This window comes from Sycon ciliatum, chromosome 3 (assembly GCF_964019385.1).
Source record: "Sycon ciliatum chromosome 3, ocSycCili1.1, whole genome shotgun sequence".
NCBI lineage: Eukaryota > Metazoa > Porifera > Calcarea > Leucosolenida > Sycettidae > Sycon > Sycon ciliatum.
The window spans coordinates 36,043,171-36,067,727 of NC_088645.1; the positions used below are offsets into that span (position 1 = coordinate 36,043,171).

At 44.7% G+C, this 24,557-nt stretch overlaps 1 protein-coding gene and 1 long non-coding RNA gene across 2 annotated transcripts in view; one reads left to right on the top strand and one right to left on the bottom strand.

Annotated features, from left to right (window-relative positions):
* LOC135812088 (fibrillin-2-like) overlaps window positions 1–16,479 on the bottom strand; it is a 160,228-nt gene extending 143,749 nt beyond the window's left edge. The window contains exons 1-3 of the mRNA XM_065325417.1: window positions 16,407–16,479; window positions 12,937–13,059; window positions 7,525–7,656 (exon numbers count right to left, since the gene is read on the bottom strand). Of these exons, the coding sequence (XP_065181489.1) occupies window positions 7,525–7,656; window positions 12,937–13,059; window positions 16,407–16,431 (280 nt within the window). The 5' untranslated portion in view covers window positions 16,432–16,479. The remainder of the gene's footprint in view (window positions 1–7,524; window positions 7,657–12,936; window positions 13,060–16,406) is intronic.
* LOC135812725 (uncharacterized) lies at window positions 1,778–3,927 on the top strand. The gene is made up of 2 exons (XR_010552936.1): window positions 1,778–2,124; window positions 3,286–3,927. It is a non-coding gene; the product is annotated as an uncharacterized LOC135812725 (long non-coding RNA).
* Window positions 16,480–24,557: the final 8,078 nt, after the last annotated feature.

Below are 24,557 nucleotides of genomic sequence, written 5' to 3' on the forward strand. Positions count from 1 at the left end.
TCAAACCGATTGAAACGTTTTTGCAATACAGTGATGTGTCCAATCAACGGAAAAAGACAATTCAATCAGTTCTTATAACATGTACGATGAGCTAGGCAAAAAAGCATAAAAGCATAGCGTAGGGCCCTGAGCTTCCAAGCTCTCTCGTTTGGTGTTTGTTTGTGTGTTTGTGTGTTTGTTTGTTTCACGCCTGGCGCTATCCGTATCTGACGGCAAAAAAGCATAGGATGTTATAAATTTTTCAACTCTCCTTTTTTTCAGGCATATCCTTGGATTCGAACCCGGACTATCGCCCTACATGCATTCCCCCATACACTCCGCATTCATACCCATTCTTCCAAGTTGCTTTACGTTATTATCTTGCGTTTGAAAGCCCTATTTGAGTATTGCGGGCAGCTGTATGTGGCCAGCTGTGTTTGATGGCACGGTACGGTACGGGAGACGGTGTCGTATTACCCTCGATCGTACCTGTCCCGTACCTATCCACTACCGTACCGTGCCATCAAAGACGGCTGGCCACAATGCATATTCAAATAGGGCTTTCAAATGCAAGATCACAATGTGAAACAACTTGGAAGAATGGGTATGAATGCGAAGTGTATGGGGGAATGCATGTAGGGCGATAGTGCGGGTTCGAATCCCAGGATATGCCTGAAAAAAAGGAGAATTGAAAATTTATAGGGGGATGCATGCAGGGCGCGCGATAGTGCGGGTTCGAATCCCAGGTTATGTCTTTAAAAAAAAGGAAATTTTTAAAGGATTTATAACATCCCTATGCTTTTTTGTCTAGGTCATCAAGGCAAAAAAGCATAGCGTAGGGTCCTGAGCTTCCAAGCTCTCTCGTTGTCATGATAAATTTCGGTGGTGTGTTCTCTTCATGGGGGACTTGCATGGCCCCCAAGGAATGGGGAATCGCGAAAACTAGACCCCAAAAGTCAATATACGAAGCCAGGGAGGGCCAAGTGTGGTGATGCAGAGGGCAGTCGATTACCTTTGCTGTCAAGAGAGCGCTGCAGCTGTTAGCATTGGCAGCCCTTTGACATGCGTTACACATCACCCCGACTTCGTGTCAGCTTGTCTAGACAAAACTGTTCTGACCATATGCCTCACGGCGTATTGAGAATTTCGGGATCCTCGTACTCGGACCAGTGAAGTCGTCCGCTCCAATCTCCTGGCCCTCATCTGGCTGCGCTTCTACCAGGGGCACCTCAGGACCCAACTTCATTTTAAATTATTTGAGACTAGAACCAATGCTATCTACCGACAATAGACTGGTTGTCGATTGACATTGCTCTCACACATGAACGCAAGCATAGCATAATTGCGCATACATGCACATGCATGGGCACACACACACACACACACACACACACACACACACACACACACACACACACACACAAGCGAACCAAAGCACATTAGACACCCTTAGCAAAAAACGTTATGTTGTAACGGTATTATCGTAAGGGGGAAAATACCGTGATTTGGGCTCGACCTTTAGCAAAATGCACGCTATTTTTAGTACGCTGTTGCCACGAGAATAGCTTTGATTTCGCGAGGTACAACCATTTTTGTCACCATGTACGCGATACAAGGTGAAATGCGTACGGACTATGCAATATTTGGCTAAAACACGTACCGTTGGTCACAACGATAAATCAGCCCCCATAACGTTTATACGCTGCAGCTTCAACGCTATTTGGGTGATCAAGGTACGAGTACCGTAAAAAATAGCGTTACCATTGTTTGCTAACAGTCCGTGCGCCAGGCCACTGAGTGGGCCGTTTTCATTTTCCTGGGTCCGATCTCGCGGGAAAAAGTCTGCACAAAACTGTGTTGGTGAAGATGATGACGACAATGGCAGTTGGGGGAGAAATTTGGCAATTGTTTTGGCCTTTCTCGCGGCCTGTCTCCGCTCCTTTGCCTTTGCAGCAATGGAAGATGATGAGTTCAATGTTGTGCTTTGACGCCGAGTAGAAAATTTGAATCGCAAACGCCATCTTGGGCTTTATTTATGGAAGAAACTGCTCTCCACGATTTGCTGGTTTCGCCGACTGGCATCGAGAAGTAGACGAGCTGAGCTTTCCAAGAGCTGCGGACACCAAGCTCTCATGGCGGATCTTAGTAAGTACATATTGTTGTGTAGTGAGATGATAATGGTTTGAGCATTCCTGCCTGGAATAACCGATGGCACTAAGTGGAATCTCAAAATTGTTTTTTAGTATTTTTACGAGCACAAGTGTTGCCTTGTTGAAAATAGCACAACAAGAAGAAAGAAGCATCCAAAGGAATACGATATCATAAATAAATGTGTTCTCTTCCCGTATAGTGTGCCTGTGCTTAGGATGGTACTGTTGAGGAATCCGAAAGTGCGAAATTTGTATGTCTTGACACTCTGTATATTGTAAAATTTGCATGACATTTTGGTGGGTATGGACTTGTAGTTGTATTCTCTTGAGATGTACCCTCGTTGCTGCTGCTGCATGGCTGCGGATGGACATGCTGGCCTTAATTGCCATCAAAGCTTCTCTTGGTGTCATTGTAATAATATATTCTCTGTCGATATTATCGATTAAAACGAACCGAATGCTGTCTCGTTTCATGTACGCCGCTGACGCAGCTCCACTGCATTCATATTTTGGTGGCTGAACCAAGAGTCCATAGCCGCAAGAGCATGCAACTTTGCACGAGGGGTCTGAAGGGGCTTGCTGCCCACATTACGTAGCGACAAACTGGGGTACCGGCTGGGGCAGTGCGCAACGATCTGCTGTGGTTTTCAGATTGAAAGCGCGCTTTTTCTCATAAGAGCCTTATGAAGGTTTGTGTGCATGGTGTATCGCATGCAGACACTGCCTCGAACCTGCTGCGTTTCTGTGTGTAACCGATCCACCAGGGGTTAATAATCAGGGTTACGTCCTCTTGGCAGAACTACCGGCAGTGATGCCCAGCCATGCCAACATTCTAAAGCGCGATGCATGATATCACTTCTGCGACGCGATGCGCGACGATGCGATTGAGAATTTTTTCTGCAAATTATTGCAGTGAGTGCTGCTTCACTGGAACCAAAATATGGTTCAAGTGAAGCAGCACCCACTGCAATTATACTTATAGGGACAACCAAATCCACTTCCATGGAGTTCAGTGTATTATCTGTATAACATTGGAAAAGTGTAGTGTATAAAGAGCGGAGCACTTTTTCCATTGAATTACCTTCTGTGTTTCATGCATTATTCCTACTGTCGTTAAAATGCTGCCTTATCTTGTGCGATCTGTGTGTCTTCTCAGGTAGATAGTGCTCCAACGCGTCTTGGCATTGTGTGAGAACAGCACGAAGAGGACCTTGGGTATTAACGCGTCTTGGCATTGTGTGAGAACAGCACGAAGAGGACCTTGGGTATTGCAGCCTTTCCGCAGAAAGGGAATGACTCGCTTCTTTGTGCTAGTGTGCAAACATCCATGTGTTCTCCCAGTACTGCTGTTAGCTCAGCCAGAGGATTATCGCAGATCTGAGTGTGACAAGCGATCAGCTGTAATAGCTTTGTTGTCAATGCTTGCACTGCTGTCAACTATTATCTATTCTAGGTGTGCCTCGTAGCACTTCTTGCAAAAGACATCATTCTATGCTATTGTCATGTTCTTACTCCTTGGAACTGCTGAGACCGTTTCATAGTGGGAACACTTCATCTGTGCCTGTTTGTCCATAACCGTCTTACATGTGCTGCAATGCCGCCTATATTGGCTCGGCGTGCACTTTTGAGCTTGTCCGCTACGTTTCGTTTCATACACTTCTGTAGTAACGCAATGAAGATTCTCATTGACACTCCTTTACACAGCCAGCGTATGTGGATATTAGTCTGTAGATGGCTGCAATTTGGGTTTTTGTCTTTCGCCGTTCACTATTTTACCAAAATATTCCAATATTCTGCATTTGTTGGATGTGTACACTGGTGTCCAGACGAGTTGCTTGGCATAACTCGCAGACAGGAATGCATACACGCCCAGGGTGTAGCTGAGTGGCATTATTACACCGTCCTGATGTGTTCATTGTGAGTGCTACATGTTTCCAGCTGTCCTCCATATACATGTAAATAGCGAGAAAAACAGAGGTTAGAAAATTGGTCGTTGTGGTGTTATTTGGTCTTGGACACCGGCGAGAGACCACATACTAAAAGACTAAGGCTTGTTCTTCTGGATGTTGTAGTGGGTGTTACTACGCGTGCCTGGAATACTTGACGGCACTAAGCTAAAGTCCTGCGTAAAGAAAAATTCAAATTTCGACAGTCGGAGAAGACGTGATGCTGCATGGGACAGAAGCACCCCGCGAGAAAACGTTCGAAACTGAGGATAGAAGTTTGCCTTATCCGGCGATGGACGGCGTGTCAGGTCTGAACTCGAACGAAAAAGGGCCTTGTAAGGCCCACCTTGCAATGACTAGAAACTAACAATTCTCAAGAAATAGCTCAAAAAGTTCAAAGTCCACTGACTCTGGAAAATAAAAAACACGGATAGAGTGCGATATTTTGAATCTGGCGCACGGACTGCGAAGGGTGTCTTATATGAGCAAATTGTAGATTTCAACGTTAAAACGGACCCATGCAGCGTGCCGGTTTTGAACGGTTCTTGCACTCGGATTCATGTGACCAGTCTACTGTGCAGTAGGACACTTGCAGGACAAGTGCATGAATCACATTGTACTTATGGCCATGTTATGTACCGTATTTTCCGGAGTATAGTGCGCACGTTAGATGTGCTATTTTAGGCCCTAAATCGCAGGCGTGCACTATGCTCCGAATATGAAATGCATGTACTTCAACGAAGATTGAAGTGCGCACCCCCAATGAAGATTGGAGGTGCGCGTTATACAAAGGTGCGCACTATACTCCGAAAAACACGGTATCTTTTTCACATATTATTTATTATTATTATTAAAAAGTATGTCCGCGTAGGTGGCGGGGTGCCACTTTCGCTTATGCCATTCAGGAGTGATGTCTGAAGAGTAATACGATACAATGAAATGACAGAAGTGACGTCAACAAAAGCCGGCAGCAACAATACCAATAGGACTTCTGGAAAACTTCATCCAAAGTATAAAACGAGAGAGCTTTGAAGCTCAGGGCCCTACGCTATGTTTTTTTGCCTTGATGACCTAGACAAAAAAAGCATAAGAATGTTATAAATTCTTATAATTTTCTACTTTTTGTTTTTAGACATAATCTGGGATTCGAACCCGCACTATCGTCCTGCATGCATCTCCCGATACACTTCGCATACATACTAATTCTTCCAAGTTGCTTCACGTTATGATCTTGTATTTGAAAGCCCTATTTGAATATGCATTGTGGCCAGCCGTCTTTGATTGTACGGTACGGGACAGGTACGGGACAGGGTAATACGACACCATCTACCGCCTTGATGACGGCTAAAAAAAGAATAGGGATGTTATAAAATTTTCAATTTTCCTATTTTTCAGGCATTTAACACCTGGGATTCGAACCCGCACTATCGCCCTACATGCATTCCCCCATACACTTCGCATTCATACTCATTCTTCCAAGTTGCTTCACGTTATGATCTTGCGTTTGAAAGCCCTATTTGAATAGTGCGGCCAGCTGTATGTGGCCAGCTGTGTTTGATGGTACGGTACGGGACAGGTGTGACACAAACACACAAACACCGGATTAAAGCTGTGTGGACCCTGGCTAGCGCCAGACATTACTGAAGTAACGTCTTCTGCATAGCTACGGGAATAAAATAGAATATGCATACAACATGTCTGGCGGAATCACGTGGATCACGAGAATCAGTCCTGCTAGGTGGGGCGGGCTCCACGCCATGCCTGTCGGTCCGCTGCCATTGTGCGGACTGTGTCAGCATCTAGCGGCTGGTGGAGGGTAAGTCCATGCCATGACGACAGTTCCGTCTGCAAGACCGTTACCAAAGTCGTCCGAGGTCGACCCCTGAAACGTTCAGTGCCCTCGTCGTTGGCCAAGCAAAGATACATATCGATACATATCCACTGCCAATTGTGGAGGAGCAGTTGGGGCCAATTTTGGAGGAGCAGTTAGGGCCAAACGAAAGATATGGCCAGCGAGACTGTAGCTCTGCCTTGTGATCATCACATATGTGCAAGTTGATAAGGGGTTTTCCTTCTATCGACTCAACCTTATCAACTGGCCTATCGACATATCGACTCAGTCGTTTCACCTCTAGTTCTCACTATGACAGACTGAGTGCAATCGCATGATATGACCTACTGGACTTGTTGTTTGATCTTCGTAATCCGCTGTAGTATTTCCCCTTATTCGGTCTGTCAGCGCTTGCTGTCACCCAGCGCTGGGGAGGGGGGGGGAAGCACCCCCCCCCCCGGCAAACGCATACTTCATTCTCTATTTTGATACATTGATTGTTCTCTCAAACTTTAAACTGGATGTAAACACAGGAGGTGCCTTCGGTGTCAATTCAAATAATCCATCCGGAATAACTCGTCTGTGTGGAATTCCTGTTGCGGCCAATAACTACAGCACTGCTGGGTGCCAAAGAACTAGTTGGTCAGAGGTCTAGCAAGAGTACATAACCCCCAGAGTGTGCAACTCTCACATACCCTGCTGTCCCGACAGAATTTCAAGTTGTGTACGGGTGTCAACGCATCACACGTTTTTCTTTGCAATAGTTAGTACAGGATCGATCGGCTTCGGTCAACCACAGGTTCCGGATTCGTCTGATAGTCCGTGTACAGTGCGCATTGCATCATCAAAATGACGTCCACTTGATATTCTGTCGGGACAGCACCCATAGTGGAGTTGCACACTCTGGGGGATTATGTACTCTTGGTTCTAGCCTAGCCCGTTCTTACTTTTAGCGAATACAGCAGTTTCGTTTTTATTTGATGGTACCGACTTGTACACTTGACCCATTGCGCAATGACGTAATTTGTACCATAAACACCCTTCACAGCCACCTGGGGGTAGGCCTTGGCGGATAATGCTCGAAAAGGTGGCAGATTCTGCTTTTTTTGCACCGAAATTGGCAGAACCATACAAACCTTATGGAGGGCAATTCCTCGAATTCTGCTCCATTTCTTTATCCACATACCAAACATGCATGAAACTTACCAGAAAAAGTACCGAATTCTGCCAATTTTTCTGCCGGCATTATCCGCCAAGGCCTACCTGGGGGGGGGGGGGGGGGGGGGTCGTCTGGGGTGTTGAACAGTGCACTCCTGATCCCAGCATGCATACTCACAAGCATTACGCATGCATTCCATATTTGGCTGTGAAGAGTGTTTTTACGTCATTGCGCAATGGGTCCATTATGCAGAGTTATACGTCTGAGTGTACAGAATAGTGTACATTACGGTTTCCGTTCTTATCTGCAAAACATACAGCCCATCTCTGTCTTAAAAAATTGTGAAAATCTAGCCTGGTCGTTCTTCGACGGTCCGTTCTTCGACGGTCCGTTCTTCGACGGTCCGTTCTTCGGCGCCCGACAGTACTATAAAGCTGCATGAAGATCAACAGTACTAACTTGTACATTCTTCGATCCCTGGAATTGTCCTATTGGCTCTATACCCGAGTTGGCAGCATGTATAGTTTCCCATCTCATTGATGCACCTTTTATAGTCACAGGGTGGTGAGGGCAGAAGACACTCGTTGATATCTGCCACAAAATAACACACATACATGCTCGTACACACGCACACGCACACACACACACACAGGCACACACACACACACAAACGAAAATGTGAGAAGGAGCCAACTACCAGCCTGATTAGCTCTAGCCTGACCCACTGCCTTGTAGTTGGAATGGGTGCTGCCTCTCTTGTGAACTGCACAGGCATCATCCTAACACAGACCATCTATTTCCACCATGGTCAACATAGTGATAAATGTCACCCCGCTGATGCATTCTTTTCTTCCGATTATCATATTCTTTCCTTCTTTCTTTCTTTTTCTTCTCTTGCCATGGCTGGCTAATGTCCCCTCCTTTGCATTGGCTTCTGCCATTGGACGGTGAAATAAAAGAAAAAGAAATAAATAAATCTGTGGACAGTCTAGGGGACGGAGGCAAAAATACATGTTTTTAACACAAGACATTCCTGTTCTTCAGACTTTTCCTTTTTCCATGAATATAATACCATTCTGTAGGACCTTGCTAGCTACAAAAGGCCCAAATACGTTTTATTCTTTGCAGTTGTCCACATACTCGCCGGAACACCAGTCACAACCGCAAAGAACTTTGTTTGTTTTATTTAGTTCACTGCAGGCACGCATGGGCAATATCTGTCTTCTCACCCGGAACTGTCACAGAACTGTCTTACATGTAAAAAACAATAATGAGAAGATGAAAGAAAGTGTTGTACAACATGTGTAGTTATCGAATGCGTCAGCATGTCTTTACCCTTTCCTGTTGGTATGTCTTACTGGTATTTGGGCATAAAAGTCTGTTACTAAGTAGCACATACAATGTACATACTTGGTCCGCATCAGCAATATTGTCGCTATCTTTCGACTATTTGACCTTGACTTTGGACATCAACAGGTGCACTTGAGGTGATAAAACTTGGTACGATGGAAGGCAAGGTATAGAATGACAACTAGCCATGAGGAATTTATTGTCCAAGGAAGGGATCATAATTTTTCTGGTCCTCCTCATCGCTGCTCTCGGCGCTGGTGACAAACACTTTTGCTCGGGATCAACTCTCTTGCTGTCGCAAGCTCATCTCTCTTCCTCTCCGCTGCCTGGCTATTTTCTAAAGGGAAGTCGATCGTGACGGTCGCCTTCTCTGTAGGACTTAGCCGTGTGGGCAGCACGCCTGCCTGTGTGGTTCAAATCGATAAGATTTGATTTTGAAAGACGACGATGCGTACAGTACGCATACTTGCAAATCTCCACGATGCGCTGGATACTCCGAGTGTTGAGCTGGAGGTGAGGGAACTGCGATCTCAGCTTGGCGAACGATACCTGGAGTGAGCGATCTCAGCAGTTGCAAAATGGAACGGATTCCGAGTAGCCGATTACTTTCTTGTGGGCTGCGCTGCTCTTGCCTGCACAGTGTGAAAAGATATTCTATTTTGATGCGGCGCTGTATCAATCAGAATCGCCCATCCGTCGCTCTCGAAATGCACTCAAAATCTAGTCAGACCTTTCAAGTACAGGTGAAATCCTGATAATTCGAATGTTGCTTAATTAGAACATACTGCTTAATTAGAAGTTTCTTCCGGGACCGATTTCTGTCAATATGATTTCCACATAACAATTTCTGATAATTAGAACCTCGAACTGGGTATGTCTGGTTAAGGTGGCTCATACCCAAATCGGAAATAAAAACGGCCCGATCGATTTTGTTCACAATTGCACAGCACTACTATCAGAATAGTGTCGGTCCCGAAAAAATGGGAAGGATTGAAACATGACATTGTCTTCATAGTTAAAACCCGATTTAAAATATCTGGTATTTTGTAGCCTTTTGCACAAAAACACATCCCAGGATTTGCCTCTACTGTTGTATTGTTCAGACTAAAAGTTGTAATTTTCTTTTCAGGTATCTGAGTGGTAATTTCGGCAGTCAAGCCAAGCCAAATAGGGTGGCTGGGCTTTCTTTTCAGGGTTCTTGGCTGCCCATACTAACAATATCATTCGGTTTGGAACGCGGATATCGGTACTCCGCGGACTGCTTCCCGAAATTGGCCCATTAGATTTTCTTCATTTCTTCAAGAAGTACAGCCAGCTACCGTATTTCCTTGAACAACCGCCGCGGCCTGTATTCAAAACTAGCAAAACGGGTGCAGCCCTGAAAAATAGTTGTACATCACAATGTGCGTGCTGTATGCGTAGAGTTCACCTGCGATGTGCACTGCTGAACCTTTGTTGTCCAGCTACACTATAGGCTAGTGCATCTTTTTTTCTTTTCCTGTGGCACTGCAAAGAATATCATGGCGAGGGAGCTTGAGGCTCGACTAGCAAGTTAGTTGCATGTTCAGCAGCAGTAGTCCGACGAGGATGAAGTAGAGGGGCTTCAAGAAGACGTCGACGCTGACAATATTGGATGCAATAATAGAAAAGGACGCGCAAGTTTTGTTCTCTCCCGTTTGATTTCTCTCTTTCTGCGTTCGTTTCTTTCACAGCGTCAGTGTCCACTTTCTCCTAGACGTCACCAGACAAGTTCTCCGACCTGAGTTCTTGGTTTTGTAGATTTGACAATCCTCAGTGCGTCTTCACATTTGATCCGTTTACTTTGTTCGCGTACCATTTTCTTTTTTGGTGGTCGATAAAATGACTCATCTTGCTCTTCGTTATGTTGTGAGAGCTAGAGGTCATCATCATGGCGTGTTCGATTTGTTCCCTTCTTTAGATCGCCTTTGAGTCCTTTGTCCGAACAGAGAGCAGCACTAGCTGCATGTGAAGGAGTATGACATCGTAGCTGAAGGTCATCTCGTAGCTGTGAAATTGCGTATAAACTGTGAACTGCTCTACACTTGTGTACGAATAACCCTCAGTTCAAATAAACTGGTGGCGCTTATTAAAGGGGCGGCTGGTAATCAAGGGGCGGCGAGTGTTCAAGGAAATACAGTATATGGTTCATATGCTAAACATTTAATTATATTATTTTTTTGTAATTGAATCAATGTGAAGTGCCTGGGAGCACAGTTTACTGAATCCAATTTTGACTGACGTGTGCAATTGACCAAAACATTATAGTCAATCATAATGGCACGATAGATTTCATTCAAATTTTATATTTTTTGCTATACTTAGATAGTTATGGAAAGAGTCTGCAAAGTTATAGCCCCCTGAAGCTACCGGAAGCATACTTTGTCAAGTGCTATCAATTTGGGGGTAAATTTACATATTACTGTACATCGAACATGCTAAATGGATTTCCTTTAAATTAGGTAAAGGTGTTCCTTTGATTGATGAAAAAGTGCCTGCCACGTTTCATGTTTCTGTAGCCACCTGAACATACCTTTTGAGTCGATTATAGAAGCTATTTTTGTCAAACCACTGGCGAAAAAGAAGAAAAAAGGTTTTTCCGGGAAGGTTCGAACCCACGAGGGGCAAAAAGTAATAATATTCCATAATAATTCTACTCCAAACCAGCGCAGAAGGATGGCACGAGCCACCTTAATTAGAAGTCCCACGGTATCCACCTACATAGAAAATGTGTGGGATTTATGCTGATAACTCGAAGTTAACAAACCATAATTCAAAGTTCACTTTATTTTCTGCAAATCAGTTTGGTTTGCATGTGCAGCCAGTTTAGTGTCCACTAAACAGTGTAAATGTGTGCCTATGATGCGTAGTGCAATTCGGCGTGTGAATGTGAGCATTTTGACATACATAAGGTGTTGTGGGTACATGTTTGGATAATTAGAATGTCCGGAAAATTAGAGGGTTTTCCCCGGCATTTTGGTGTTCAAATTATCAGGATTCAATCTGTACTAGCAAACTAAGTTAACCCTTTAAGAGCCACAGGAAAATTTCAAAATTCTGCATTTTTTCGTGTTCCTTGGATCATAGCTTCAGTTCTACTCACTCAATCCTCACAATCTAGGGCTTCCTGGAAAGGTCTCCGCGAGAGGAAGAGAATGGGGTCGATCATGATCACCAGCACACCGTCTATCCAGCGCTAGATCGCAGCGACAGTACGAAAAATGCCCCAAATGCGTCCAATTGCGTCCCGCTCCAGATATTTCATTTTGCTCGATCGTGGAGTTCCAATTTTTTCGCTGTGTACTCTTGACAATATCAACAGTGAAACCCGTGCAAATTCGAGTAAACCAGCGTGACGAAAAGTCTCAAAATTCTCAATACTAAAGTCGCACTGCGCGCTTTTGAAATTGCCGCGATCGCGGCTCAACTTACGAGTGATTTATCTCAGGAACCGTAGCTCGCAGCGCTTCGCGGATTGTTTCTCCCGACAGGTGAGAGTTTTCTCTTCGCCCTGGATATTTCGATCACTGGATTTGAGCGAGATTGGACTGAGTTACGATCTTTTGAAGTTTCGCATTTGAATGCGTCGTTTACGACGCATTCAAGTATGGGGCGGCTCTTAAAGGGTTAACCGTTTGAGCACGCATGACATTCTGACACGTCATGACCACGGCCACCGTGACACACGTGACGTTCTAGAACGTCACGAGTCAGTACGGAACTACATCGATTCCGCGTTTCTTCCGTGGCGTGGCGTCAAGCTGTACCCGCTGCACAGAGGACTCCTAGGATATACGAGTACAGTAAAAAAAGCGAGTCGCTCCGTGAGTTTGAACTGGAGTTACATGCGCGTGCATACATTTCAAAATACCAATTTCCCGTAAAACTACCTTTCTGAAAACAGTCATAACTTTTGTAATCGTTGTTGTATTTCCAAAACAAAAACAGTTCTGTGATCAGGATACATGAAAGAATCGTTTGAAGTCAAGTTTGCTCACATAGAGTGAATTTAGATTTTTACTGCGTGGCAGAGGTTTTCAATGGGCCTGGGTTCAAAAGGTTAATAACCAAAATTGGGATGAAATGGGCTGCGAAGTGAGCATTGGCGACATAAAAGCAAAGCTGAAAGATTTGACAATATTGACAATATTGCTGACGCGAACCAAGTACTTACTTTCGAATTTAGTGGCCACACACATACTAACTTTCGGGCACGAACTAACTTTTGGACCTGACTTTTGTAACATGGAGAAGTCATTTGTGTGTCGATGTACATGCTATGCGCTGCATGTGCAAACCATACCGGTACATCTTTGTGGGTTGAATGCTGATGGGGCTGATGTTGTCTTCGAGAGACAGAGTCAAAAGGGTGAAAAGAGTATTCATTTAGGGAAGGTACTTTTTTACGGACTTTTACGGCAGTCTCAAAAACCTAGGAATGGAATTTGTGGCAGTCGTTGCGTCTGGTCGATTAGGAACAAACGTTAGAGAAAACTACTCTACCTGTACAGTTTTTTCCATCGCCAGTGAATCCAGAATGACAAGAGCAATTGTATGAGCCAATTGTGTTCTGACATGTACTGTTGGCATGGCAAACATGGCTTCCAGTGACACATTCATCAATATCTGTAAGAGAACGGCAGCACAAGAGGCAGAAAGAAGACAGGTAAATCAAGTACACATCATTTTTCTCAGGGTGCGCACATACTGACCAACCATCAAAATCTCACCCCCTTGACAAGACATGCAGAATCCCTGGGTTTCTCTCTCGTCAGCGCCTTTAAAGGGGAACTGTCACCAAAAAATTTCTTTGTCTTATCTTGTAGCTCTTTGGCTCCTGATCACGATGGTGTTATTCGTTTTTCTCTGCGATGACTGGAAGTGGGTGAAAACTTGAAAAGAAGGTGCCCAAAATTGTCCCGAAGTACCGAGTGACGTCACGCCGGACTTGACCTCCACGCGTACTTTCATCGTCAAAAACGAAGTCCAGCCCGTGTGCTCGTCGATCGAGCCAACTGTTCGATGTACGGTGCACGCTTGCCTTCTGAACTCGGACACTCGATGTGTACTTTGTACACAATGAGAACGCCAAAAAGGGACAAAATAAACAAAAGTCGACTGCAGTTTGTCGCACTGGTACTTCCTCCACGAAGCTCCAGCTCTTTGTTTTACTAATTTTGTGATTACGAAGGAGTGGAAGGATGTTTGTTTGCTGTTAGTGTGACACACATACCTCGTACTTGAAAATGATGTCGTTGTATCGAAGGTGGCTATGTTGCCCACCCGGCTCTGAAATGAAAGACGTCGGAGTTCGTCATCTGCATCTTGAGCAACATTGCCAGATGAATCGCCTTCACGTAACTACATTGCGTTCCTTTGGGGCTCGGGTTGGTGGTGTTATCGCCGGCCGGAGGAGTACTGTTTTCTGCATACGCACTCATCATCGTGTTGTTCCTCACACGAAAAGTTCAAAACAACGACGTACTTCCGTGCTCACAAAATAAAACCTCGCGGAAGAAGTCAAAAAGGTGAAAGCTCAGCTGCTTTTTATTTTGATTTGGCTGTGTAGCTGCACGTGGGTCTCTGCCTCTTTGGCATTCTCCTTCGGTACGACGTACCCATCTGTGTTACAGTTCAAAAGGCACACGTGCACCGTACATTGGAACAGCTAGCTCGATCGACGAGCACACGGGCTGGATTTCGTTTTTGACGACGAATGTACGCGTGGAGGTCAAGTCCGGCGTGACGTCACTCGGTACTTCGGGACAATTTTGGGCACCTTCTTTTCAAGTTTTCACCCACTTCCAGCCATCGCAGAGAAAAACGGATACCACCATCGTGATCAGGAGCCAAGGAACTACAAGATAAGACAAAGAAATTTTTTGGTGACAGTTCCCCTTTAAAAGCCATGGCCTTATATTCGAAACACAACTGCTTTCTTAGCTATTTTAGATGTCAAATGACCCACCCACTACGTCATACACTCAAACGCCTCTTATCCGGACGCCTCAGATACGGGCACGTCTCTCTACCGGCCACCCTCAGCTTGAGTTCCTATGGCAAACATGCTTCGAATTTGGGGGGTTGAACTTTTCTTCCGAATGCACAAGTGCTTATTTGTCACTCCCAACCGGTGTAATCCACACATTTTTATCCATGGATTATTTTTGTAACCTGAACAGGTGCAATATGCGCCAAGAAAACGTCTTCGAAAATGATAATGATACATGGTAGATGAGTTATCCTGAGATACGGGCAAATCTGAGATACGGGCAGTGCCCGGTCCCAAGGTGCCCGGATAAGAGACGTCTGAGTGTACCATTAAAGTCAAAGTCCACACAAAAATTTCAATCTAAATCTACTTGTAGAAAGGAAGAGGACATAATTATGGATATGAGTTAAGAGTAACTCTCCATCACTGTCACCAGATATTACACAGTCAGAAAGTGCAACAACATTTATTATTGGCTCACCATCCGAGTTCTAAATCTACTTGTTCGCCATTCCTGTTGGGCTGTAAGTTTGTTAGTAAAGTACTTATTTCTTCATTTTTATAAAACCTACTTCAAATGTCATTTCATTTATGGAGCCCATGGCGTTATAACTGAGACGGGCTTTATAATCGAAAATACCTCCATGGCTTTAAAGGTGCGGACATACGTTAATAACTTGATGGCACAAAACAAGTGAAAAAGAGCTTTTTCCTCCGAAAAATGTTCGACGGCACAGCAATTCTAGACTCTGGATAGACCACAGTTCGACCCTACAGTGCAGTTTGATCAGTCTGCACGCCTGCCGGTGCAGATTATTCAGGCTAGGCTGGCCAGGTCTTGAAAGTGCCATGCACAGTTTGAAGTGCGAGTGCACACTGTACATATTTGTGAAAAACACTGGGACATTGGAGGTGAGTTCCTGGAGTTTTCAGGAACAACCTAGATCAGACAAAAATGTGACTTTTCCAGGAGTTTGCTTGAAATCCCCGGGGTCATGGGAGTATTTTTGATTTCCCGGGATTTTGGGGGGGGGGGGGCTGACCTGTATCAAGAGTACAGAACCCCCCCCCCCCCCAGAGTGTGCAACGCCGATCCAGCTCTGCATAGGGTCTTGGTTGAGCGGAATCGGATCTTCTGATGTCATGCGTACACTTCACACCAGCGCAAGGCCGGTCTCGAGGCAGGGCACCATTGTTTTTGATCCAAGAGTACCCGCGACTCCCCGGGTTCCCCTCAGATGTTTACGGTATTATGACATCAGAAGATCCGATTCCGCTCGACCAAGACCCTATTCAGAGCTGGATCAGGCGTTGCACACTCTGGGGGGTTATGTACTCTTGCCTCTCTTGCCCTCTCGATTACAAATTCCAAAATAAAATATAGATTCTGTCCAAATTTTTGGCTGGGCCCATCCTCAGCCAAAAACAATGAAGCTGAGAGATCGTTTTCAGGAAGTGGCGTGAAATGGTGCGAAACCCTTCTTTTGCGTTGAGTGTTTTGGCGGAGCAAATTGGTTTTTATTTTTTTCTATGCTTTTTGTTATGCTCGTTTAGTGCAGAAATTCAAGGTGCCCCAAGCCGCTTGTGTTCTGTTGTATAAGGCTGCCCTGTTTGAGCAAAGCAAACAGATCTCTTTTGTATTGTTTTTGAACAGAGTTGATGAGTCAGAGGACCTGAGATCAGAAACAAAGCAAATCGATTTTTTTCGTATAAAAGTTCCCCAATATTCTACTATGTGAACTGGTCAAGTATCAATACTTCTCAAATGTAGAATGCAGCTGCAAAATATTTGGTTTAGTGTTCCCTTGGGTCTAGGCAGATACCAGAGATAATGAACTGAATGCATTTAGATTCGGTTTTGACCGATCAGTCATTGCAAGTCTAATGGACGCTGCGGATTTGGAACCGATCAAAAAGCCACGAACTGCATGCATATGACAGGTGATGGTCTAAAAGGAAAATAGATAATGAATTTGCTTACCTGTCACTGCCGGTGCTTGCCCCATGCATAGAGGAGTGATAACACAGAAGGCGATCCATGCCAGGACCAACCGCATGGCCTGGATGCATAACACAAGACGAGCTTGGCTTAACAGACTGGAAAACAGTTTTTTTTAAATTTATGGATTCCCCAAAGGCCGAGGCCTAATTCGAGGGGGTCTCCGTTCATGGTTTACTGGGAATATATCTGCGAAATTATTACATATATATTGAGAAGAGGAAGGGTTATAACAAATGCGTACTGTAGAAATCAGCCATAACATCCGTTACTATGTTACAGAAACTCTGGAAGGAATGAAACCAGCGGTTACAGTTGCGCTCACTGAAATCCAACCCAAAGTGTAACACTGGTGCCCTGTACCAGTCCCGACAACACCACTATACTTGTACATGTGTATGTCCAGCCACATTCACAAATTCTTGAGGAGTGCCAGAACGCCATGTATTATACATCTCGTTAAAGAGCTTCAAAGTACCAAACTCGAGTGCTGCATATTCCGAGGGCATTTCCCCTTGTCCCACTATAAGCAGAGTACGCTTTCCCAAAATTGACTGGTTTACGTGTACCAAAGGTATCGATTCTCACTTATTCTCAACGCTCAATAGGACAGTATATGTATCGATTTCGGTATAACGATTTCTATTTTAACGACAGATTTCTCCTCGTTAACTCGCATTTCGTTATATGCATGGCTTTTACCTTTTTTTTATTTTTACAGTAACCAGCTATTTTCTACCGGATAGCGAGGGATCCGGATAAATTTCTGTATAACGATGTCTATTTTAACGACAGATTTCTCCTCGTTAACTCGCACTTCGTTATATACATGGCTTTTACAGTAACCAGCTATTTTCTTCCGGATAGCGAGGGATCCGGATAAGAGAGGTCTGACTGTATCAGAAATGGACGGCATTCCTGAGAGGCTAAAACAATCATTTCAACCAGATTCTAAAGATATCCAGAAGCCGGTTTGGTTGGGCGTATTACGTCCTTTGCGAGTTCTGGATGCATGCACTGCGCTTGCTGTACAGTTGAAACAAGCATCCATTTCAAATATCAAGGATTTGGGATGGTCAACTTCGATAACTTTTAAAAGGTAGAAATTAGAAAAATGAGGAAAAGGAACCCCACCAAAAACTACTTATTAGCAGATGTGGGTACACGTGGACCTTGCTTGTCATCAACCAGGCTCAAGGTACCGTATACGTGATCTCTCGGATAAAAATAAACCAAGGAGGTGCCCAGGTCTGCTTCACTGCACAGGCAGTTCACAACACGTATCGCGATAAGCTGTGGAAGTGCTTGCCACGTCTTACCACAATCAATGCTCTAAAGGTCTTTGCTTTTCTGCCAGTTTATACACACACAATAATTATTGTATGTGTTTTTTTTTGTTTTTTGTTTTTTACTAGAGGCACGTAAACCCGTCATGTGTGAGCCATGAATAAGGGGAGTGGTGGCGTGGTCTAGGATGCTCTGTCGACCTTGGGTCTCGGCTTCATCACAACCAGGCGTGCCAATAGCAGAGAGAGAAAGAGAGGGAGAGAGAGACATAGACAGAGAGAAAGAGAGAGAGAGAGAGAGAGAGAGAGTGAGAGAGAGAGAAAAAGAGAGAGAGAGATAGAGATAGAGAGAGAGAGAGAGAGAGAGAGAGAGAGAGAGAGAGAGAGAGAGAGAGAGAGAGAGAGAGAGAGAGAGAGAGAGAGAGAGAGAGAGAGAGAGCGAGAGGAGAGAGAGAGAGAGAGAGCGGGGGGGGGGGGGTTGGGGAGCAAGAGAACTAAATAAGAGAACTAAATAAAGTACAATAAAAAATGAGAGAGAGAGAGAGAGAGAGCGAGGAGTGTTGGGGGCAAGAGAGGGGGAGAGAACTAAATAAAGTATAATTATATAATGCGTAAGGGGTGCAAATTCAGATCCAGAGAAAAGAGTAAGCAGGGCACGAGGTGTAACGTGACAAATTCTCTTTTTCAAGTGCTACAGTTTAACAACTGAATTAGAAGTCTCTTCCAGGATAGGGCTTTATCATACGATTTCCGCATAACAATGTCTGGTAATTCAAGTCTATAACTGGGAATATACGGATAGCAGTAATTAGAAGTCCAGCAAAATCCAATAAGAAGTGTGTGGGGTGGTCCTGAAAATTCTAAGTAAGCAAAGCATAATTTGACCTTCCACTGTGCACAGTATGTATGTATGTATGTATGTATGTATGTATGTATGTATGTATGTATGCATGCATGCATGCATGTATGTATGTATGTATGTATGTATGTATGTATGTATGTATGTATGTATGTATGTATGTATGTATGCATGCATGTATGTATGTAAGGCCGCAACCACACTACGTAAAAATCACAGTACAAATTTTCATGCATATCTCAGTACTAGTCGGTACGCAACCACACTACACTTTTCGGTCTGCATAGATGACGTTTTCACGCGACCAGCACATGACGTTGTCGTACCAAAGCGTGTGCCATGCGCTAGAAAAGACCGGGAAATTCAAAAAAAATGCTGATGCTGATGCTATGTACGACGACCAGGTACAAAAACAAAGTTGTACACAGGAGATGGAGCGCGAAAACGACGAAAACGACAAACGAGGCTTTCTACAGGGGTGCGCCAGTTGCTGAAAACCTACAAAGCGCATTTAGCATTTCGCACGCGTCGGCATGACGAGTTCTACTGTAATGCCGTTTGTACTTGATTTTGTACCTTGTGTGGTTGCAGCCTAAGGTGCATAGCACAACTCTACATGACAATGCAAGCATTTAGATATCCAAAATTTGTTGTGGGTGCCCTGGCATTTTTGGCCAACCTCTTCTGTAGATGTACAAGTCATATCTCGTCAATGATACGTGAAAAGTGTGTTCAAAGCGAAGTGGTCAACACCACATCAATTGGGACAGTTACAGGTGCAAACGCAATAGGTAGGTCAGCGCAAAGTGGGCTAACAACATACATGTGTTACGTGGTACTATTGATAATCACATTACGGAGTTAAGCTGTGTTCACAACTGGTGCGTGGACACGGTACGCTTGCGGTTCATGCGCCGCCAAACGCGCGCTCAGCCTTTCACAAAAAACAGCAATCCGAGTCGTATTTAGCGTGTGCGACACCTTCGAGTACTAATTTGTTGGCCCCGCCAGTCAAAGTGACTGGCATGTACGCTGATACGCGCCTGATACGCGCTGAAAATTCCAACATGTTGGAAGTTCCATTTCGGCGCGTTTCCGTACGCATGGCGCCCCAAAAGCCAGCAAAAATACGCACAAACCCGTGGTTTCACGCGTACACGCGCCAGTTGTGAACACAGCTTAACACAACGAACACAACTGCATTCCAGGCCTTCGTAAACAGCTTTAGATCTGCAGCATGCCTGGTCTGACCTTGCAACCTTTATCTGTCAGATTCGATGGATAATGTTCATGACTTCGTTTTGATCACTAATAATTTATTTTGCTATCATAATTTTACTTTGCAAATATCGTATTACCCTTGTTTTTACCGTTGAGGGTGTTGACTATGGAAAGTGTTTGAAGAAAATAAATAATTTTAACTCGGATGACGAGCGAATTTAATTATGGAGAAAGGAGGAGGGCAAAACATGATTGTTACGAGTTGCAGTTAGTCATAGCTCGTAACATTTTTCGCCCTTCTCCTTTCCCTTTTTTCTAAAATAAAAGATTATTATTCCCGTAGCTATGCAGAAGACATTACTTCAGTAACGTCTGGCGGTATCCAGGGTCCACACAGCTTTAATTTGGTGTTTGTGTGTTTGTGTCACGTCTGGCGCTATCCCGTATCTGTCTCGTACCGTACTGTACCATCAAACACAGCTGCTCACATACAGCTGGCCGCACTATTCAAATAGGGCTTTCAAACGCAAGATCATAACGTGAAGCAACTTGGAAGAATGAGTATGAATGCGAAGTGTATGGGGGAATGCAAGTAGGGCGATAGTGCGGGTTCAAATCCCAGGTAATGCCTGAAAAAATAGGAAAATTAAATTTTTTATAACATCTCTATTCTTTTGTTGCCGTCATCAAGGCGGTAGATGGTGTCGTATTACCCTCGACCGTACCTGTCCCGTGCCTGTCCCGTACCGAACAATCAAAGACGGCTGGCCACAATGCATATTCAAATACGGCTTCCAAATACAAGATGGGCCGCGATCAGCTAAAACATGTCTTTGGGGTTTCGTAAAAAAGTTGGGAAATGATGAAATGAAAAAAAATGTTTTTTTGGAGCGCGTTCACTCTGCACTTCATTCAAATGATTCATGATGTGGCGATCATCTTCTCAAAAAAAATTTTTTTGTTCAAACACTTGTTTGGCGTTCTACTTCAAGTAGCTGGTGAGCAAAGACTGACAATGTCCGCATCTAGTGATACTAGAGCAGCTCGCAGGGCCAGACGATCGCTGTGCATGGCCCAGGTTTGTTCAGGTGTCTGCAAGTCCGTGGCGGCGGGTCTGCCGAGCGACGCTGACAATTTGTTGGGATCTCATTGATGTTGATGTCGACAGTGAAGCTGAATCGTCCCCGTCGTCTCCAGTAGCTAAGAGGCACAAGTTGTGGGCTAGTACATAATCATTTAGGCGGCGAACCGGCTGCCTTACGACGTTACTTGCGTTTAGCTCTCATGAGGCGTCTGACGCAGTCTCGGAAACGCAGGCGACGATCGAAAGTGTCACTGCCAGAATCGAAAGAGTATGCAAGTGCAACGCCGCCCAGCGCATCGTGTTGCTTTTCAGGAAGAACTTGGGCCATGCCTTTGAACTGATGTCGTTGACATGCTCAAGTCGGTGTCAACATCTTTAGTTCCGTTGTATTGTGCTCCGCCACAAAAGCCACTAAGTAATAGTTTGTCTCTTTGTGTCAAACTGCGCGAAAACTGTCATTTCTATTTCAAAGTACATATTTTGAAAGCGGTGTTTGGGGCACTTGTAGACTACTTTTCTGCCCTGTATCACCTTCAAGAGGTCAAGTAAGATCCCAAGAACTGTTTTCTGGAGGAAAACAAAATTTGAAAATTTTCAGCCTAAGACATGTTTTAGCTGGTTGTGGCCCAGATCATAACGTGAAGCAACTTGGAAGAATTAGTATGTATGCGAAGTGTATCGGGATGCATGCAGGGCGATAGTACGGGTTCGAATCCCAGGTTATGTCTAAAAACACAAAGTAGAAATTTATAAGAATTTATAATACCCCTATGCTTTATTTTTGTCTAGGTCATCAAGGCAAAAAAAGCATAGCGTAGGGCCCTGAGCTTCCAAGCTCTCTCGTTGTTAATATTAACTGGTTTGAGGGAAAGAGACAAACGGGAAAAGTCAGAAGAAAAAATTGACTGTCACCACCAGGACTCGAACCAGGGACCCTCGCTTGTAGCCAGCGATGCTCCAACCACTGAGCTATGGTGTAGTCGTCATCCCAGCAGAGGCCGTTCAACATTTTCTTCAGACTTCGTAACTCACACTTCCTATGAATCCACACAGGCGGGTGGGACGCACTCCTCACTGTAACCCACACACTTCACGTACAAACTAGCATGCGGGTAGCCCCAAGCCTCAGCCCCAATTATTATTATTGTTAAATTTTTGATAGGGAAATCCCCACAGGCCTAAGGCCTTTTGACAGGGTACCCTAAAAAAATTAAGAACAGAATTACGGAAGGTATGCAAGGAAGAACTTGAGCGGACCTCCGCTGGGAGGGCATTCCAGCGGTCAGAGCCAAGGAAAGTGACAGAAAATAAACCATAGCGACGTTTGGCTGTCGGAAGAGCAAGGGAAGACGACACTTGAGAGCGGGTGCGAGAACTAGTGCAGGTAGAATTAGAGCGATGAGAAGGGATCTTCGCTATGTTCTAGTACAGACCAGGTTTGGTTAGCAGTTCTAAACATTTTTGCACCGCAGCTTACAATTGTAGGCGCTGTAACATTGCTTATGATGAATAAAGATTATTATAAAAAGCTCAAAGGTTATTACGAACTTAGAAGTTGCGACTTCGGCGGTAATAGTCATGAAGTTGATTGTTCCAACTAGGAACACACGCTTCTTGCCGAACTTGACACTTGACTGACTCACGACTGCCATCCGGAGCACACGAGGAGCACAAGTTGGAACAATCAACTTCATGACTATTACCGCCGAAGTCGCAACTTCTAAGTTCGTATTGTTGTCCCTCACGCGGACGTGCGACTAGTTGTTGGAGGTGACAGCGTTGCGAATAGCTATACTGGCTCTCAACGTCTGTTTATCACAACTCCATGTGCGACTCTGACTCACGCTGCTACCTGGAGCTTCACGAGGTGTTTGTCGCGATGGAAACAAAGCGTCTCTGTACGTTTGTATCCCTGGTGATGGTTTGGCCTGGAGAGCAGTATATAAGTGGTGCTTTTCAGGCACAATCTTCCTCAGCCTACTCAAGCTCAACTGATGAGGGGTGAATTCCCCGAAACACTGTGTATTGAGCAGGGAGTGGTGCTTTCTTGCAGGTTTGCCGAGTGGAAGGTGCGACGTGCTCCTCGTGTGCTCCGGATGGCAGTCGTGAGTCAGTCAAGTGTCAAGTTCGGCAAGAAGCGTGTGTTCCTAGTTGGAACAATCAACTTCAAAGATTATTATAATATTATTATTACTCATTCTATTATTATTGTGAACATCAAAACAGTCAGCATTACCTGTGAGACGAAGACAAACAAACAAACACAACAGAACTTACTTCTAATTTCCAGATGATCATGTGAGAGAGCTATCGGGGAGAGATAAGTAAGTCGAAGACGTCCGATTAAGAAGTGGTCTCGGAAGAACCACGCTGCGTGGGGAAAGATAAGAGCTCTTTGCTCCAATAGACAAACCGCAGCGTGGAATGAGGAAACCGTCAACTGACCAATTTCGAAGGTCCAGACAACCAAGCTTGTAGTGTACAATCCGCAACCGAGTTTAATAAATTCGCGCCAAGGCGCATCAACCAAGTCTTCAACCCTTGAACTCCAGCTTGAACCAGGGAGTAGTACACTACGGTATTGTACTACTCCCTGGCTTGAACCTTCACAGATATCATCAAGAGTACATAACCCCAAGAGTGTGCAACTGCCTGCACAACCTCTATGCTGTGCTGCGACGGCAGAACTTCACATCACGTGACATGGTTCAAAAGGTTATGCTGGCAAACAGTGCAAAGTGACCACAAGAGAGTTGTACCCAAAGCTGGGCTGCGTACAACCCAGTATCTATCATGCATTGTAGAGTGCACGGGTTCATCACGTGATGTGAAGTTCTGCCGTCGCAGACCCCATAGCTGGAGTTGCACACTCTTGGGGTTATGTACTCTTGATATCATCAAGAGTACATAATTATGTACATATGGATACTGTAAAACGACAAACTTTCGCGGCGGCTAAATTTAGCGTTTTAGCAAACTGGACCAGTTAGCGGCGATTAATTTTAGCGATTTTTACCTTCCACCGAAAATCAAAGAATTTTATTTTACGAAGCCTCGGAGTGCTGGGCGCAGAGTGCATGAAGAATGAGAGAAGAAACCAAAGAATGAAAGAAGGAATCAAGGAATAAAAGAAGGAATCAAGGAATGTAAGAAGGAGTCAAGGCACCAAAGAGAACCATATGGTAAGTACTAGTACTGGGAGAAAGGATGGCACGTTCGACGAGGGATCATCGGAAGACTTTCTCTTCGAACTGCTGAGCCACTGCGATAGTCATCGCGATAAAATTCAGAAGACTTCTTCGAGCAGTACAGCACTAAAATCTACGCAACAGCAAGCTGGCCAAACGCTCCAAGAAGTTCAACAACACTCTCCACAACACTGAGGTCGTTCGTTTTATTCTCTTCTAGTTCAAGTCGCCGTACTCCAACGACAACTAATGTTTGTTACTTGCAAGACTGGTGTTGGTACGTAACCCATCGTTGCAACAGCTGCGCTCTTTGGTTGGACATAGCCGGCCGTGCAAGCATCGATCAGCGCTGTGAATGTACAGTCAGTGCAGTGAGTGATGCATGCGCATGTACGAGTCGTACTGTACAGATCTGTTGCAAAACGATCGATCATCAACGCATCGCGTAGTACGGAATAGTACAAATTTCATATTCGCGTGTCAAACTTTCGCGAT